Genomic DNA, 18896 nt, shown 5'->3' with positions numbered 1-18896 from the left:
GGAGCACCACAGGAGCAGTGAAGCAAGGTGAAGAGATGCTTGCACTTTTTATCAATCCCCCTCAGTCAGTGGCTTATTTCAGTCTTGTGCATGTGGCATTTGGGTGAGCTGTGCCCAGGTCTCCTCTGCTGAAAGGAAGCTCGCTCAGTGGAGAGGCCTTCTAAAGGAATGTGTAATAACTTCAGGGCTCTGCAAGCAAAATAAGAATACATTGCTGTGCCCAGTACTTCAGACTGGGGTTACTTCACATATGCAAAAGAACCACAGTGTCTCCTCTAGTTAGCTTAAATTAACTCACTGAAACTCATTTTTAAATGCACCTATTGCCTTGAACAGCTTCTGCATGTTTTAGCAGCATTAGCAGGTTGGAGTAGACGATCTCCAGAGGTCCCTTCCAACCCCTACGATTCTGTGATTGAGTGATTAGAGCAGCTTATATTATGGAATCCTCTGTGCTGTAGATGCATGTTATCCAGCAGTTGACGTAGCGCCTGCAATACTGGGACACACTTATTAATGGTGTCACTTGATGTGCAATGCCAACACACACCGAGCTATCGTTAGAATAAAAGCAAGTGATTAATACAGTTGTGTTAAAGATTTCCGCATAGGGGATGCTGTGGAAGAGCTTTTCAGTTAAGAGGAGTGAAAACTCAAATGTGAGAGCATTTAACCTTATAAATTCCTCTGTTTGTTTTTCACCAGTCTGCTTCTCAGATGGTACTCAAAGTGCCTAGGCTGTGTCAGAGGTGACTGGTGGCTGTTGTGTAATCGGCAGTAACTGGTGGGACAAACAAGCAGCTCAGAAACACTGCAGTATGTGCATGCTGTAAAAACAGCATTAATATTTGTCCACATTCTGACTGGCAGCACAGCTGTCGAGGTTTACACGCTCCCAAACAGTCCTGCAGGAACGCAAACAAATAGACAGCCGATGTCTTCTGGCCCCTTGTCCCAGTGGCGGGGCTGTGAGTCTGTGTGCACACTCACCTGAGCAGAGAGAAGCCCGAGCAGACATGACGCATCTCAGGTCAGTGGTTCCTGCCCATCAGGAGTTTGTCTCTGTGTGGCTCCCGCTGAACACAGCCGTGCATCTTCTTGGTGGAGCAGTAGAACTGAATAAGGTGATAGCGAAAAACTCAGAAGTTGCACTGAAATGTTTAATTCTGATTTCCTCCGTTAAGCTGTGTGGACCCAGGCCTAACCCTGCTAATTCCTACCTCTGCCTCAGCTCAACACCTCCTGTTCGAGGTGCTGCACTTTCCTCCTCGAAACAGGTCGATTAACGTGGTTGATGTAAAGCTCTCATGTCTCACCGTTTAGCTTTGGGATTACATACGGATTTAGGATTTCTGCTCCTTATAATTCACTTGAGCCCTGTCTGAGTTACAGCACGTAACCAGCCACTGTATGGCTAGTTTGAGGGTTTTGTGGTGCATCTCATTAGGAAGTTCCTGTGATCAGTGCAAGGAGCAGCTTCCCAAGTACCCAACAGCCTTTCAGCTGAGCCTGCAGCTTACACAAAGAAAGTTGGAAAGCCTTTCAATTTTGTTTTAAGCAGATTTTGAGGTTATTTGAAAATGGGTGACTTTCCAGCTGGTTTGGTAAACTGCAGAATATCATACAGCTTTTTTTCTTTCTTTTCTTTTTTCTTTTTTTTTTCCCCCCACTGTGTAGAAAGCTTTTGAAGCATGTTTTTCCACCAGCATTCAGGAGAGGTTGGTCATTGTCTTTTGGAGAAAAAGCTACATAGAAAAAACTATTTCTTCTTCTTGTTCAACTCCCTGGTAGAAATAATTGTCAGTATCGGCAGCTTGCAGGTCTTTCACATTCCTGTGTCTTCCAGTGAGTATCTCCAAACTTCCTTTTAAAGGATCTCTGCATTGCTCACAAGTGCTCCGTACAAGTTTGGATGTACGTTCACTTAGGCATGCATTCTTTTTGGATATGTATTTATGTCTGTATGTGAATATTTATTGTGTGTGTAATATCTTCTACCTCTTTGAAAGTATAGGAAAAACAATAAAAGTTTATATGGGACTCAAACATTATTTAATTCATTGAAAATCATCTTATATGTTTTAAATCTCTATTTAAAGTAATCCTAGAAAAGCAATTATGATAGTTAAATTACACATTTTACTACTTGAGCATTAGAAGTACCTGTAGTACAAATTTAAAGGACTGCAAAAACCAGTAGATAGTTTCTATATTTGAAATTAGCACTAAATTTATTTTGTATTTTATTTCTTTTTTGCTTTTTTTTTTTTAATTTTGAGTGCTTTTTATTTTAACTATATGTTCTTACATGCTGCAATCATAATGTGGTATGATGATATTAATATTTTATAGAATCCGTATTTATAGTTCTTTATTTAGAAACAATGCAGTAGGTCTGCAGATCTTTGAATCCTTCTGGAATGGTGCCCTCCAAATAATGATAAATTACTTGTGCAGTATGCCATTTGCTAATTATATCCATGATTTACTGCAGAGCAAGACTTAAATCATTCATTTCAGTCTTGCGTAACAGTGCCATAAAATTTTTAGGTTTAAAAATGGTTTCCATGTGTATAATTTAAACAAATTTTAGAGCAATTGTATACACAAAATATTGCAACCATCCATTTGTTACATTCTTCATCTCTTTTTAAAAAAAAAAAAAAAAATTGTACTTTTAATGATTACTGTGGTTGAAATTGTTATGCTTCATTTTCATAATCATAGCTTTTAATTCTACAACAGTTTTTTACATGTTAGATTAAGAAGAAGATGGCTAATTGTGTGTAGTTACCATGTCATTCCAGAATGGCCCCACATTCTGGAAATCTGCTTTAGGAATGCTCAGTTTTTGAATTACTCTTCAATTAAAGGCGTTTCTTTTTTAAAAACGAATTATTAGCGGTAAGATCTTGTTTTCAGGAAGCTAATAATGATTTTCTTTTTCTTTACTCATCCATGCACCAAAGTGCAGTTAACTCTCCTCCTTTGTACTTGTCTTTTTATGCATACACATAGGTGAGAAGCCTTACAAGTGTCCGCATTGTGATTACGCTGGTACTCAGTCTGCGTCCCTCAAGTACCACTTGGAGAGGCACCATCGGGAGAGACAAAATGGAGCGGGACCACTGTCGGGGCAGGCTGCAAACCAAGAACACAAAGAAGAGACATCAAGTAAAAGTTCTGTGTTTATTAGACCAGATATACTGAGGGGAGCCTTCAAGGGGCTTCCTGCTATTGATTTCCGAAGTGGCATGGTCTCACAACAGTGGGCGTCAGGAATGCTGTCTTCTGGAGATCAGCAAGGACAAGCAGCTGGCATGTCATCTGAAGTATCTTCAGAAAACATGAAGGGTTCTGACTTATCTTCCAAAGGAACACACTTCTCTGAACTTGGCCGTGCTTACCAGAATATGGTTGGGAACGGCGTGAACTTTCAAGGGTCTTTGCAAGCTTTCATGGACAGCTTTGTCCTAAGTTCTTTGAAGAAAGAAAAAGAAATGAAGGATAAAGCTCTATCAGATCCACTTTCAGCAAAAGCTCTGGGCGCAGAAGGAGGTGAGGAAAAGATCAATAGCAAGTCCTCCCAGAGAAAAACTGAGAAGTCGCAATATGAACCTCTTGACTTATCCGTAAGGCCAGATGCAGCCTCCCTTCCAGGTTCATCTGTTACTGTGCAAGACAATATTGCGTGGCACGGCTGCTTATTTTGCTCCTTTACCACTTCATCTATGGAACTAATGGCTCTGCACCTCCAGGCCAACCACTTGGGCAAGGCTAAACGTAAGGACAACATCATAGGGAACAACAAAGAGCAATCTAGAGAAGCTTCAGCCTCAGTCAACAAAGTGAGCTTGCTCTCTGCTTCTGTGCAGTCCAGCAAAGAGGCCGTAGTTTCAAACATGCTTAGCCAGCTGGACTCAGCTTCTGAGAAAATGACCCAAGGACAAAATAAAGAGACCCTGGGAGAGCAAAAGAGTGCTGCCTGGCCCAGCCACATGGAATCCACTTTTTGTAATTTTACAACAGACTTCTATAAGCAGTTTGGTGTTTATCCTGGTGTTATTGGCACAGGAACACAAAATTCTTGCACCAGTAATGAATCTGAAATAAAACCACAGTCTGAAGATGACCCAAATATTCTGCTCTCTGACTCTGTAAATAAAAGTGCTACTGATGACCTTTCTGACATAGCTTCATCTGAGGATATGGAATCTTCCAAGGAGGAAAACATTGAAGATGAGGACATTGAAACAGAACCAGATATTATGAATAAGCAGTTGTCTGCCCTAAACAAGGAAAGCAGTGAAGGAGGCGACAACATACAAAGTGCAGTCACCTCACAACCAGCACAAGGGCTCGTATCGCCACTGCCACAAGCATCAGAAAAGCAGTGGCACAGTCAGAATCTTCTATCCTCCCATGAAACTGCACAAGGAGTGATGAAACCCGAACAAGTTCAGGGTCCGCAGGTCCTGGAGAAGCAGATGAACATGTTGTCAGTCCTAAGAGCTTACAGCTCTGATGGCTTAGCAGCCTTTAATGGACTTGCAAGTAGCACAGCAACTAGTGGATGTATCAAGAGACCTGACTTGTGTGGTAAGTTTTAGACCTTCTTTTAGACCGTTTCAGAAAACACTTGTGCAGAATCAAGAAGCTGCTCTTTAAATATACTTAGTCATGTTTGTTAGTAATACATTTTTTTAAATGTTAAACCCTGTGGGCCAAATTCTAGTCTTATATGTGGTCTATTTCATTGAAATCAGCAGTGCTGCATGCATATACTTACACAGAATTTTAGGAAGAACTTGCTTTTAAACCATAGTAGCAGCAATATAGACTATCTGTGCTAGTGGCATCTGAAGGGGATATTTACTGCTTTAGCATACTCAAAGGAGGAAAAGGTTTTTAAAAAATCACATGGTAACTTGCAAACTTTTCAGTATTCTGATACAAGTAAGAACCCAAGACAAACACTGGATGCTCTGCCAGGCAAGCCTTGCGCGTTCTGTCTGTCTCTGTCTCTCTCTGTGCTTTTACTTGGAGTGCATTCAGTTTCCATGATATCCATTAAATCAAAGGCCAGGTGGATGGAATGCATCTACCTTTAATGAAGAGGTATTCTTTTCCTTTATCTCCCTCTCCCCTCCCTTATTTTTTAATAATTATGTTTTTCTGAATTGTTTCAATGGCAACTATACAATAGTCGCCTTTGACAATTTTCACTGTCCTAATAGAGGTTGTACAAGTTGTGGTTTGCCTAATTAAGAATATGCCTCTGAGTAATTAAAACAACAGTGCACCAAACAAAGCCCCCCAGTTTTTTACCCTTGTTATAGAAAACTGACAAAAAGGAAAGCTAAATCCGTTTGGAACAAGTGAGACTGAGGACTTTCCTATTTATCTCCTGTTTTGTAAGCATAGTGCTCGCTTGAAAGAGATTTTAGAATGTAAATCCGTTGAAAAACAGTATCACTTTAAAAAGCAGAGTCAGCAAAGGACACAAAAACTTCAGTAATGTTCTTGTTTCATTTAACCTTCAAACGAATCAGAAAGCTCATTGTCAGAGCTGAACGTGCATAAGAAAATGTATTCAAGTTTAAAATAAAAAAGAAAAGAAAAGAGAATGTGATCAACAGTTATAAAGCTCAACAGTTCAAAATGAAACCCTAAACCTGCAACCACTTGTGAGTGGTTACGCTGGTTAAGTTCAGGTTGTTAGGAGCTTTGTTTGACTCCACTGCTTCTTCGTGCCTCTGCCTGCTTTTCCAAGTGTGTTGGTTGGTCCGATAGAAAAGTACAATTTCTCCCAGCAAAGTTTCACTCGCTTGTATTCTTAGAGAGCATTTTGCCTTCACACTACTGTTATTACCTAAGCTGAACCCCAGGTGCAGGTGTTTGCCAGTCCGTACTGTAAATTCCTGTGTCTCTGTTCACTGAGACCCAATGAGGAGAGTTAGAAATAGTTCCAGATTCTTCAAAATCAGTAGTTAGATTTCTGGTGTTTTAACATAATTGGTACTTGCTTTCAGTTAGGAGCTGGTAAAACCCTTGGATTTTTTCTCTCTGTATTTGAAGATTACAAACAATTAGGTACCAAAAATGCATCAGAGAAAACAACTAAACAAAAAAAATTGGAAAAATAAGATCAGTTGCTTTATACAAAATATCTTTATACTTCTTCTCAGACACAAGATTTTTAAAACGACAAAAACAAAACCTCTCACAGAATTATTGAAATGAGGTCATGTTACTTCCATTAGTTTTTTGTTTCATCTTCCAATCAATTCAGCAGACGTTTTATGATGGCTAGAGTTTATGTGATTTTAAAGACCATATCCCTTTCACAAGCTCTGCCCAGTGATAATGCGTTTGACTTGAAGTATGAAGGGAAAAAAAAAGCCAACAGAAGCTTGTCTGTTCTACTTTTTAAGCCATTTTAAAATGGAAAATGCAGCGCGAGTCCTCTTTTCTCCCCCCTCCAAAAATAGCTTTTTAAAATTCTTACTGACATTCTGTTGAGTATTTGCAGAACATAAGTATTAAGGTTGAGTATTTAAGTATATCATTTCATTTTTCTTGATATCTCACAGCAAAAACGGATGAATACGAACAATCCCTCTGTCAGTAGTTCTTATTCATTTCATTGATTTAGACACCACCCTATTGAAAGTAGTGTTTTTAGGGAGTTTTCATTTTCTCAGTGACATTTTGTACTGTGAAATCACACTCCATCTGTGCATGCTAGTGTGGGGAATCTCACCTGATGTTTCTGCACTTGCAGATTAGCCAGCAGGAGCGCTTTGCTAATTTATTAGCCTTCCTTCCCTCTTGCACAAAGCCCATGACCCGAGTCGTGGTTCCCTTTGTTTCCCCTACTCAGAGAGATCAGGAAGCCTGAGGCCCACTTCCAGCACCCGGTCCCAGGGCATGATTCTTGTGGCTGTTTGTGTTTTGGGGGACTCCGTGTATTTGCCTTTCTTTTTACAGCCAATGGTGGGTGGGTGTTGGCATCTCAGGAGAGAGCACTGATACCCTTGATAACATTCCTTGCACAATCTCTGGTGCCCTTTCCACAGTCAGAACACGGTTGAAATAAGATTCTCAGTCGGCTGAGATTGCATCTTTGTTTGGCCATGTTAATTGCACTAAATTTCTGGCTTCATTACAACAAGCTGGGATTTTCAGTGATCTGTGTAGATCGTTTTTAGTTGGCAGATTTTACCTTTAAGAGAATGGGTCCATTTTTAAGCACAAATCTTGGTTTAATTTCTAGAGGGCAATTCCGCCAATACACATTATTGTTCTGAGTAGTCACCCCTCATGGGGAAGCAACCCTCAGTTTCCCTGTATATAGAGCAAGAGGGTCTGGTGATGTGCCTGTAATTTGTTTCTGCTCCTGTCATGCTTTAGGCTGTAGGGGTGAAAGGCACAATTAGAAAAGAAAGAACTAGCATCACTTTGTAATAGAGAAATTTCCATGCCAAAATACTGCTGAGAAAAATCACAACAAATCTCCTTTACACATCTAGCAGAATAGGAAAGAACAAAAGGAAAATAAAAAGTATAATTGATGAATTTTTAGTCTCCTGACCTTTTCTAACTTAACTGTATTTGTTTCCAGAGTCTTAAGTGACTAAACCCAAGAGCTGATCTTGTCAATCTTTGCTACCATGCAGCCTGTAAGAACAGGGATGTGCCTTTCACTGCTGCTTGCAGCCAGCAGCCCAGGTCAGGGAAGGAGCCGTCATGCTGGGCTTCTGGCTTTGGCAGCTGTCTTGAGCATCCACGTAGTCTGCTTTCACAGCTCTTGCTCATTTGAGAAGTAATGCTTGGAGGTTGTAGATCTACTTTCTATTTAAGATTTAGAAGATGCTTTCCATTTCTGCTCTTCTGTTTCTCTGCCTGGCTTCCGTTACACACATAGCTGTATTGCAGTAATGTTCCAGCTCCTGGTCTAAGTTGCTAATTTATATGATTTGTAGAGCATCTGTTTATGACAAAACTCTTTCTTGTCTCTCCTTCCCTTTCAGTCTTCCTGCTTTGTGGCTAAGACGGTAAAATATCCCTAGCATTTTTTGCTTGAGATGTATCTAGGCTTTCAAAGAACTGCCGGTGGACTACAGAACTATTGGCCAGAGATGGTCTGGGGCATTAGCTGGTTGTTTAATGTATTAGTGCTATTGAACCCACACTTAATGATGACCAAAAGTATTAGTTCCATCTTGTCCCTCTAAATCTAATTTGCTTCCATTCATGCTTGCTTTCCTCTGCAATTAGTGCTGTTTTCTCCACATAGGCTCCACCTCCCTCACTTCTTTCACTGTATGAAAATAGGGCAGGGCCCTTCTAGTGCACGGCAGCAGCTCTCAAGTTCTCCAGCGAAGGGCTGGGCACTTTCAGTTTCCTTTTGAGCAGAAAGTGTTCAGCTCTGCACAGAATTATTAAATTGTTCAGCATTGTAACTTTCTGAAATACCTTCCAAATGTGGAACTGTAGCACAGACAAGAGGGCTGGGCAAGGGGAAGATTGACTGTGGCAGATTATTACAGTTTTATTGTCACATAATTATAGTGCTGTACCCCAATGTTGAAATAGTGAATTTAGTCTTTGTAAATTGCTTCTTGCCACAGGTGTCAAAACCAAAAGGATTGTAATGCTAACCCCTTCAGAACTACCACAACACGTAACATGCAGAAAAAGATTTTTAATTGTTTGTGTGCCTTCACCTTATTGCAGCTCTTTAAAATTATAAAATCCACATTAAACAGAAGCAAAAGTCCTATATATCCGAGCTGTAGGACAGCTCTGTGGTCAGGGAAGGTCCTCGGGGCTGCAGCAAAGCGCAGTGCTCAGAACCGTTCAAAGTATGCCCTAATGCGGTGAGTTAAGTAACCCAGCATTTCTGCCTTTGAAGGGGTAACCAGAATATTCTCCTTCAAGGCAGAAGGAAATACCGTGGAACCTTTGCTGCAGTCTTTTCTGTACCCAGTGTGGTGCCTGAGGAGGCTGCTTCAGTCGCAGCACAGGGCCTGCTCTCGGTTTGAGCCACAGTGCTCAGGGATCAGTGCCTGCCCTCGTGCCGGGCTGCAGCCACTTCTGGAAGTCGCAGTGCCATTTGCATGGCAATATCAAACCAAACTCATATGGCTTGCTTCCTTTTTTTAATTAACTGGGAATGCCAGTGATCCAGTGAAGTTTGTGTTGCTGGATAAAAGGGCCGGTCTGTGAATAGCATTGTATTTGCCAAATGGTTCGCTAGTCATTTCAGTACAAACAAATGGATGGTGTCTGTAAGTCTGCAAACACTGTTGACATTTAGCCTTGTTTATGTTACTTTCCTTTTGCTGCATATTTTTGGCTAGAAAAGATACTGTCTGAATCAACATTGACTTCCTAAGCAGAAGCTAAGGACCCAGTCTTGCATCCCTCATTCTCGATGAGTGGGACTACTTACATGACTAAGGATTGCAGAATCAGGTCCTGTGTTTATTTGACTTTAAATTTTATTGCTATTTTCATGTAATTTAATTTCATTGTATTTTTTTGTATCAGACATTGGTCCGGCGATAAGTTTGATGTCACTGTTTTTGTTCACTGTTGGAAACTTATTTCTTAGAGTTTTTCATATTGCAGTGTAACACTCCCATTCCGTTAATGTTTCTGGAAGTTAACCCCTAAAATATCTGATACAGCTCAGTTCTGAGTACCTTCTATTCCCAATGAAAGTGGAGGCATTCAGTCCCTCCCAGCACCAGATCTGAAAGGGGGATTGTGTTTGCAAAAGAAGGCCTCGGAATGTGCCTCGATTTCAGACATCAGTGGCCAGCCGCACCAGGGCAAATCCCCAGCACAGAAAGGCTTTTCTTTTCTTTGCAGGGACAAAATAATGATGTAAGCCTAGAGCCGTATGATTTTGCTCTAAGTTTCATCTCCCAAACAATATATTCTTATTGTTTTTGTCATATCCAGGTCAAATTTAAATTATAATTTAGGATTAGGCAGAGGCATAGAGATGTTTCCAGATCTTTGCAAAGTGAGACAGTGCTCTGGTTTGTGTTTCGGTTCAGGAATATATATGCTTGTGCCTGAGGTGTAGTATTTCCTACATCTACACATACACATACACCTGAGCAATTTAGGCATCGTTTTAAGTCAAAACTAAGTGTACGATTAATACCTATTACGAGGCCGATTTTAAACAATTAATTTGACAGCAATTATAATTTTATTTTACAGGCTTTCAGAAATAAATAACCAAATTCATCTTTGTAATCTAAAGAACTTAGAATATCTTTATGCTGAGGTGATCTTGCTATGCATAGTGTTGCATATCTGGGATTTCTGGGGTTTTGTCCCTCGTATCTAGATACTTGTAGTGCCAGGGATGAATAATTACCTGAGGCTTATTAATTGTTTCAGCAAAGAAAAAATATATACCTTAAGTGTAAGCATTAATATATGTATACACAAAGCATCCACAATATATAACAAACCATCATAATAGTACAAAAATAGAGGTCCTGAATATGTTCTGTTATTTATGTGTTTGGCAAGCTTAGGGAATGGACTTTAGTATGAGTGAAAATTCTCTTAACATTTTTAAGGTTATTTATTGTCATTTCTATTTGAGTTTTTAATGGTCCTGTATTTTGTAATGCTTTAGCAGGAAAAAATACTGTAGTTATCTTTTTTCATATTCTTTAAGCAATATTTCTAGCTTAATATATTGTGCCAGGTTTTCCAATATTAACCAAGAAAGACAGTAAAATTCAATGAACAGCACTCTGACATCCACAATTTAAAACCTGTGACTGAAGTGAAATGTGTAAACTTCTAGTGGGTTATCATGTGCTTTGGAATAGAGTATTGTTGGAAGTAATTAGAAAATATATTAAGGTTTCCTGGTAATGAAGGTATGTAAGTTTTAATAATTGTTGCTTTCTGAATAAGTGTCAAACTATATCTTTAAATGTATATGGAGTTACAAGTTAGGTCACTTCTGAATGGAATGTAAAACAATACTAAAATGCTTCAATAACTTATCTCAGTGTTGCTAATAAAAAAAAAGCTGTTAACCATTAGTGCAGTTTTGAGTCATTTTGTTAATTCATTCAAGACAACTCTGCGCAACTGTTTTATCTTTGGTAGACTGAGGACCACTCGTGCAATCCACGGCTGGCTCATGCTGTGAGAGGCAAAGCCTACAAGGCAGCTCGCTGGCCTTTTTGGAGCGTATTCATTCAAAGCGCAGTCTCTTAAACGTGGTTTGCCATCAGAAGAACGCGATGCGTGGTTAGGCAGGCTAGGTTTGTTTCCTTCGGCACAGAAAAGTCCTTGGCAGTGCGGGAGCTGTGCCCCCTCTCTCGCTGGTGCAATCCAGTGAATGTTTCCATGGGGGCCTGTGGGTTAAACATGAGTGATGCTGGATGGGTGTGTAAGTGCCGGTGCCTGGCTGGCCAGGGTGAGCTGCCGTGTGTGGGCCCAGTCCTGCAGCTGGGAGCCAAGCCCAGTGAGGGACAGGCGCTGCCCATCTGTGAGTGCACGGCCCGCCTGACACCTTTCTCAGTTCATCTCGTCCGGTCTTACGTTGTTACAGTCTACAGTACTGCCCACAGTGCTTAACTCTGCTTTTCATTTCCCATGGAAGGAATGTGTGGTAAACGTCCTGAGACTTGCCTCCTTCATGCACAGTGCTCCCAAGGTAAAGGGAGCATAGGATAACAAGCAGCCAGTCGCGTTGGTGCCAGTAATGTCGCTCAGGCCTCTGGTAAGTGTCTCCAGGATGGGACCCATAAGAGGTGGCCTATTGTTCGCTGCACCGATCAGTAGGCAATGGAAGTTAGAGGGGACTGGGGTTCCCAGTGTCACATCTTCATTAATGCTGTCAGTTTTGAATAGCATATTGGTACTTTTTATTTATTCCACCGAAACACCATGAGTCAGGACCTGACATTTTAGCGTTCTGTGTCATACTGAGAAAAATCTGTAGTTCAGCAGTAGGACAATTATATTATTTTGGAAGGGCTAGAAATAATACAGCATTTGTGAGACAACTGTAACATTTATCCAGACTCAGTGTGAGATTGTTCTTCCTTTTATTTGGAGAGCACTCCCAAAAAAGTATCAGCTGGGAGCAAAGAAAAAAAGACATGAAAAAGTAGCAGTTATGAATCCATTTAACCCCCATAGGGTATAATCTCATCTTGTGTAGTACCGCTGGCTGCTACATGCCAAAACTTCTACACAGTGAGCTGTGAATGTAGTCCCTATTGTCCTGTGGGCAATATGACTAAGGAAAAAATATCTCTCTGATACAATGGAGCATTTGTCTGCATGGCATAACCTAAGGTCCATAACATCTAATCTAAAGTTGTAATTATACAGCTGCAGTCACACCATTCAAGTGAAGGCTGTGTCAGCACTTGTATTATATAAGAAATCCTGTTTTCAAGGGTTGATGAGTCATATGCAAAAAACATTTCTCACTAAACAATTGTTCTGGTTGTTCCAAAGCAACATCTAGGTACCGGCCTCCCCCCTGTAGGATGTAGTCGTGCATTCTGCAATATGCCATGGTTTAGCTTGGCACTCTATTTTGCTAATGAATGTGTCTTTTACAAGCCAGGAAAATGCCTGAAAAGTTTTGATTTCTGGGCATTTTTATTATTGTCAAAATACAACCTAAAGAGCAAAGAAGTCCAGGGCAGGCCAGGTTTTCACTGATGAGGATTTCAGTAGGTGAAAGTTATTCCTGAGAAATGTAGAGTTAGGATTTATTTTCCATTTTGTTGTCCCTCGATGCTGATTTACGTCTCTGATCTGAACAATTTCCTACAAGACTCCTACTGCTATTTTTTTTCATAGACAGGCCTTAAAGTGGACCCTTTCAGGCTAACTGGAGCTTGTGTTGCCATTTGAAGCAGCCATGCATTTGCTGGCAAAGAGGAAAGAGGTTTGGTTACAGCAACAGCACGGGTGGATGAGGAGCATCCCTCCAGCACAAACGTCATGGGAACACTCTTAGGTTTGAGAACAGATATCAGAGGTCACAGCAGTTTTATGAATACTTGAAATTTCTAGATATGTATTGTGGATGAGAGTGACCTAAGATAGCAGATGCATCTTCCTGGAGCATTTCCTCTTAAAACTGGAGGAAATGGGGCTGCTCCTGCACTGGCTCCGCTGTAATGTCTGTGTTTCTTTCAGCCAATCTCCAGTGTGGGGTTTCTGTTGCCTGCATAGAACGGCCATTGTTCAGCAGTTCAGAGAGGGAATTGTGCCTTAATTATCTCTTACAGAAGGAAAAACCCAAGGCATATCCCAACATGTGCCATTAGTGGTGGGACGCGAGTCTTTTAAGTAAGGTTTGAGGAGGGGAGCTCACACACAATCTGGCAGTCCTCACTGCTGCTGCCAGTCTACCTGTGATTCACCCTCCGACAATGGGAAAAGTAAGTTTTCCTCTTTGGATTCTCCATTGTGAAATGGAAAATCATAGTACTTGTCTCCCTGATGGGAGTGCTGTGAGGATAAATGAATTAATTAATGTTTCCAAAGCACTTTGGAGATGAAGAACATTTATATATGTCCTCAGTGTGTAAATGCTTCCTTCCCTGATACTACAGTAAGTTATAAAAAAAAAAAGATGAAAATGAACACACATAAAAATTATGCTTTGGGTGTGGATATCACTGTCCTCTGCAGGTCCTGCTCGGGTCTGGGGGCCTGTTACAGTGTTTGCTACTTTCTGTCCCCCCTGTGTCATTGCCAGAGTTACCCTCAGTTACGGTTACCTGGCTGTGCTGTGGCCTTGGCAGATGCTGGGGCATGTAGTCATGCTCGTGGATCTGAGAACTGGAAGTGCCTGTTGTAAGGTTTTCTCTGAATGGCAGTGACACCAAATCAATACTTCTCAGTTCAAATTCTTACTGCTTGTTTTCCAGCATTACCATCCTAGATTAGGCTATGCTGTTTGTTTTGTTGTGTTGGTTTTTGTTGTTGTTTTTTTTAAGTCAGGAAGTGCATTTGGTCCAGACCAGTTCCTATGTATAATGGGAAGCGTAAAAGGGATTCAGGGAAGGAAGACCAACACCTTAGCCATGTAGAGATGTGACATTTATCAAGAGAGACATATAAGAAAGCTTTATGCATTGAAATGAACAAGTTAAAGACCAAATCCGGGCTTTCTCTAGGGCCACGTAGATGAGTTTGTGAACCTTGTGAGAAAGGTTTGTTATAAGACACATCAGCACCAATTGTGTCTCATTTTACTCATCCCTTTGTACAGCCAGCCCCGCTCCAGCCAATGCACTGGCTTTGGTTTTACATCCTTTTAAGACCTCCATGGTAGGTTTCTAGCTGGTTCAGTGGCACGAGGGCCAGCCCCGCTCCTCTCTGCTCTGCTCATTGCCTCATGCTGCAAGGGGCAGCTCCGGCTGGGGGAAGCCAACGACTGCCAGCACAGCCCTGTGCCTTCAGCTGGCAGCTGTAGCCATGCCAGGTGCTGGCTGACACTGTTCTACCCAACAGCGTTGGGAGTCTGATCTTCCCATCCTCTTTCGTGGGGCCAGTTCAATAACTGCAGGGTTTATGGGTGTATCAAGAAGTGTAACTGTACATGGTGGTGAAAAAGAGAAAAGAAACAAAACAGAAAAGCTTTCCTGCAGGATAGAGGTGGCAATCCCGTTAACATGACGGCTCCCTCTTTAGTTGCCAAGATGACTGGCAGCTGGATAAGGTCAAAACATGAAAACCCAGCCATGGGGGACAGAGCGGGCAGGGGAGGGGCCCAATCAGTTGAATAAAAAACGGAGTGTTAGTGCTGGGGAAGGAGAAAACCGGCACTCCCATCAGAAAAATCCTCACCCTCTGCTCCCCTACTGTTTGTTTGGGGAAAATGCTGCAGCTTAATCAGAATTATTTACAAGATAATGGTCCATTGTTTGTAGAAAGACAGATGCTGTCTGTGGGAATTTGGTGTTTTATGCTCTGTGCATTACAGTGCCATTGCTGTGTACAGATGGGATCACAGTGGTATTGTTGTTATCCACTTTTGGGAAATTTGGAAGATCCTTACCGTGAAAGGAAGATCCTTAAATAGGAAAAGAGTTTTCTTTGGCCCAGAACTAGGATTTCTCTTAAGGTAGAATGGTGTTCTTACGTGTATGGCAGAGGAAGAAGATGAAGAGGCAGAAGCACTGTGCACGAGGGTCCCTAGCTAGCTTGTCTTGATGGTAGATGTGATGGAGCGTGGGGATGGAGCCTGTGTGCCTGCCCAAAAGGAAGAGGTTCTAGTGTAGTATGTATGCCAGTGTTGCAAACATACTCAAGAAAAAAATCCTAGAGATAGATCTTTATTTCTTTAGATCAAAATGAGAGAATTTAATGTACAATTTTTTTAATGCCGGCAGAAACTCCATCTCCCATAAACATCTCTTTCTGGCCCGAGCAGGCAGTTCAATGTGGAGGCCCAGAAGCTGGCAAAGAGGCTTCTGGGTGGGTGACCCATGGCACACCAGGATCGTTGCACACAGGGAGAAGCATCCATGTGTCCGTCCCACCAGCTCTGTCTCAGCACTGCATGGGGAACAGCAGCACCCGCAGATCTGCCCCAAACCTGGGATGAAGAGACAGACAGCACAATTTGGAGCCCTGCAGGCTGTGTGCTCCACAGGGCCGTGCCCGATTCCCACCCTTTTCTTCTCTAAAACCGGTGGGACAAGAAGTTCCTCCTTGGGTCGCTGCACTTTGGGGCAGGACCTGCTGGCACGGTGCAGGACAAGGGGGTGGAGGGCTGTGTGTATGCATGTGTGTGTGTGTGTGTGTGTGCACTGCCTCTCTCAAAAAAATCTGCTTTTAGTGTGAAATAGCTCACATATTACCTCGGCAGAGACCGGTGTGCGCCAAAGGCAACCAAGAGACGACAAATCACCAGAAAGGCTCCAGAGGGGATTTTGAACATCCACGTCTGGTATTCCAAGATCCATTAGCTTTCAGGTAAAATGGAAAACAATGACCGTCTTTTTTTGTGTGCTAGATAATTAAGCTGTCTTTCCATCATTGCAAAATATTTGAGTTTCCCTGGAGAAAGCAGAGGGAGTGGGGATGGGGAGCGAGACAGGGATGGGAAGGGAATGGCTCAGTTGCATTCTTCATGGCACTGTACCCATTTTTTTGTGAAACAGAGTTCTCCAAGAATCCCCTTAAGAGCCAGACTGGCTCGTGAGATGTAATTCTGAGTTATTTCATTTTTCCTACATAGTTCCAGTGGGATCTGTGTGGGGAATTCCATGGTTTTTTTCTCCAAGTCAGCATTTATTTGCAAAATCTTAATTTTGTATTTCCTGATGTTTAAACGTTCCAGCCTAATGCTCTAATAAGGATTCTGTCTGTCTGTCTAAATAAAGCTTTGTCCTAATGAGGACACCATCCATCTCCCTAGATAGAGCCATAACGACCTCCAGCCTCAGTGTAATTTTAGCTGTGCTCCTTCCCCACCCTCAGCTCCCCACAACTCTTTGTTTGGGGTATAAATTATCTGTTTTGGGACAAAGTTGTACAGAATTTCATTTTGGGTCAAGTGACTGAGCTATTGTCTGAGCCTCTGCTTTCTCCCTGAAAAGGGGTTTTCGCTTGCTCCCAGTTATGTGTTCAGTGCCTGCTTACTTGCAATTTCTGTTCATAAGACTGTGGGTTTTCATGCCAATGATTTTCTGTTTGAGTTATTGGAGTAGGGAGGTTGTGGGAGCATGCCAGTGTCAAAGGTTGTCGCTTGAATGATAATTAATAACATTATCAGACTGATTATGTGTTTAGATGTCCAGAATCAGGAGTGAATTGAACTTGTTAAATTTAATTCCTACCTCCGAATATCTGACTGTTTTCCGGGGCTGGGAGACTGGCGTGTTCACAAGTCTCACATTTGCATAAAGGACAAAATCGTGAATTTAAAAGGGCAACAACTAATGAGGGTTGCTGAAATTCCAAGCTTCTGGCTTGTGTAGGGCTTCTCCTACCGTGTTGCTCGCCAAGCTTTCGCTGGGGGGAAGGAAGCCCAGATCGATTACACGATAATATTTACGGACCCCCGCCTCATTGTGTCAGCCTCTGACTGCGACGCTGAGGCGTTGGAGATTGGAGATTATGTCTTTGGAGGTCTCGAAGAGTTGTCTCACATGTGACCGATTACCTCTGTCAGAGGAGGGAAAGCTGGGTCCCACCTCAGTGGGTGGGATTTGAACTCGTGCTTTCAGAGGTCAATAACAGGGTTTTTAGACCTTTGTGCCTCTCGGTCCCTTATAGCCAGACCTTTTCTGTTAAAACTGTTTAAATTACAAACCAGTAATAAAAGGATCATATGTGTTTCCCACTGAACAGGTTCTTTAAGGCTATTATGATAATTAAAAACATATGGTGCCTACACAAGTCAGAGGGAAACCACAGATGTACAAATTAGGTATTATATAAGGGTTTGTTTTTTGTTGGGTTTTTTTTTGCCCTTTTAAAAACAAGCCAGAGAAGTACAAAGAGAAAGATGGGGATTTTTCTGGAGGTGGTGGGTAGCGCTTCGGATTTTAATCATGAAATATGTAAACCTCTTTTCTTATACATAATCAGAACAAACTCTGATACACAGGAAGAAAAAAGCAGTAGCATAAGACTGCAGTATTTATGGAAGGAATAAGGAAACACTTTGTTTCATGCAAGTTATTGGAGACCAGGAAACCTTTTGCATTTTTTATGATGTTTCCCTGCACAGACATGGAGGATTATATTTATTAAATATTGAATTATATTGAAATTGGATTGATGCAGCCAAAGAAGGACATTTCTTTGTATTCCATTTTTTTTTTCTCCTTTTTAAAAGGGAAATGTACTAATATTGATTGCAGCACGAGTAGTCATTTGTTTTAATTTAAAAATATAGGATTGATTTTGAGAAGGTGATAAATACTGCTAATAAAAAAACTCAAAATGGGGATTTATAATGATTCTCTGTTAAGTCAATGGTTTAGCGAGGCTAACTTATAATAAAAGTAGAGACGTGCTGAACTATCCATAACTAATGGGTTATTTGCCATTTGCTAGCGCTGCAAACTTCCCCTGGCTTGCTGGCTCCTGCTGCAGGAGGTGAAATTTACATCACCTGGCGCTCCTTCTCTGCCTGCCAGTGGGGGATAGCCCCCAAATAAAGCTTTAAAAGAGCACGGAAGAGTGGTGAGGAAGGAGGGATGGGAAGAGCCCGATGCTCGTCCTTCAGGCTCCCAGCAGCTGAGCAGGCTCTGCTGAGGAAAGGCTTTTCTTTTATCGAGTGAGTGATAGCAAACTCGGTGTTATTTCGCATGTAGGTATTACCATTTTAACTTTTACTGAGGTAAAATAACACCTTGTCACTCAGTGCAAATACCAATCACAAAATGAATTAATTGTAATAACTGTTGTCAACAGAACAAAAGACTTGTTGCTTTCCTAAGCAGATTTCAGTGCCACTGATAACTATATACAGGGTTTCCCATTGGGCTTATTCAGTATAGGTAGTCAGAACATAATTTCATCTGTCTTTCTCTGCACTTTGTTGCAGAAGTCTTAGAAATTGAGTTAAAAACCTGTATTTTTTACATTTCACTAAGTATATGTTTATTCAGTACTTACGCTTTCTTCTTTAAAACTCCCTATACATTTTTTACTAGCCAGCTAATGCTTTTTCTTGCCTAATCTATTAAAAATTAAGGAGCTTCTAACAGGCTATAGAATCTTTATTCACCTCATGCCATGAGGGACAGTTGCTTTGAGTGAAAGTAAGGGCAGTGTTCATACAACACAAAATGCAGTTGTGCTGCTGTTTCTTCTTTAGCCAGTTGTCTTTCTCCAAAAGGAACACTGCTGTAGATGAG

At 41.4% G+C, this 18896-nt stretch overlaps 1 protein-coding gene across 13 annotated transcripts in view; it reads left to right on the top strand.

The window, feature by feature from the left end:
- Window positions 1-18896, top strand: part of ZNF536 (zinc finger protein 536) — a 327128-nt gene that overhangs the window by 213330 nt on the left and 94902 nt on the right. For 12 of the 13 annotated variants that reach the window (XM_048958585.1, XM_048958587.1, XM_048958582.1 and 9 more), the window contains one exon: window positions 3019-4599. In XM_048958585.1, coding sequence (XP_048814542.1) covers window positions 3019-4599 — 1581 coding nt within the window. Of the gene's footprint in view, window positions 1-3018; window positions 7579-18896 lie in introns of those variants that run through there. The other variant, XM_048958594.1, reaches the window with a different exon arrangement.

Source organism: Lagopus muta, chromosome 12 (genome assembly GCF_023343835.1).
Source record: "Lagopus muta isolate bLagMut1 chromosome 12, bLagMut1 primary, whole genome shotgun sequence".
Classification (NCBI taxonomy): domain Eukaryota; kingdom Metazoa; phylum Chordata; class Aves; order Galliformes; family Phasianidae; genus Lagopus; species Lagopus muta.
This window is presented reverse-complemented; position numbering and strand designations above follow the sequence as displayed.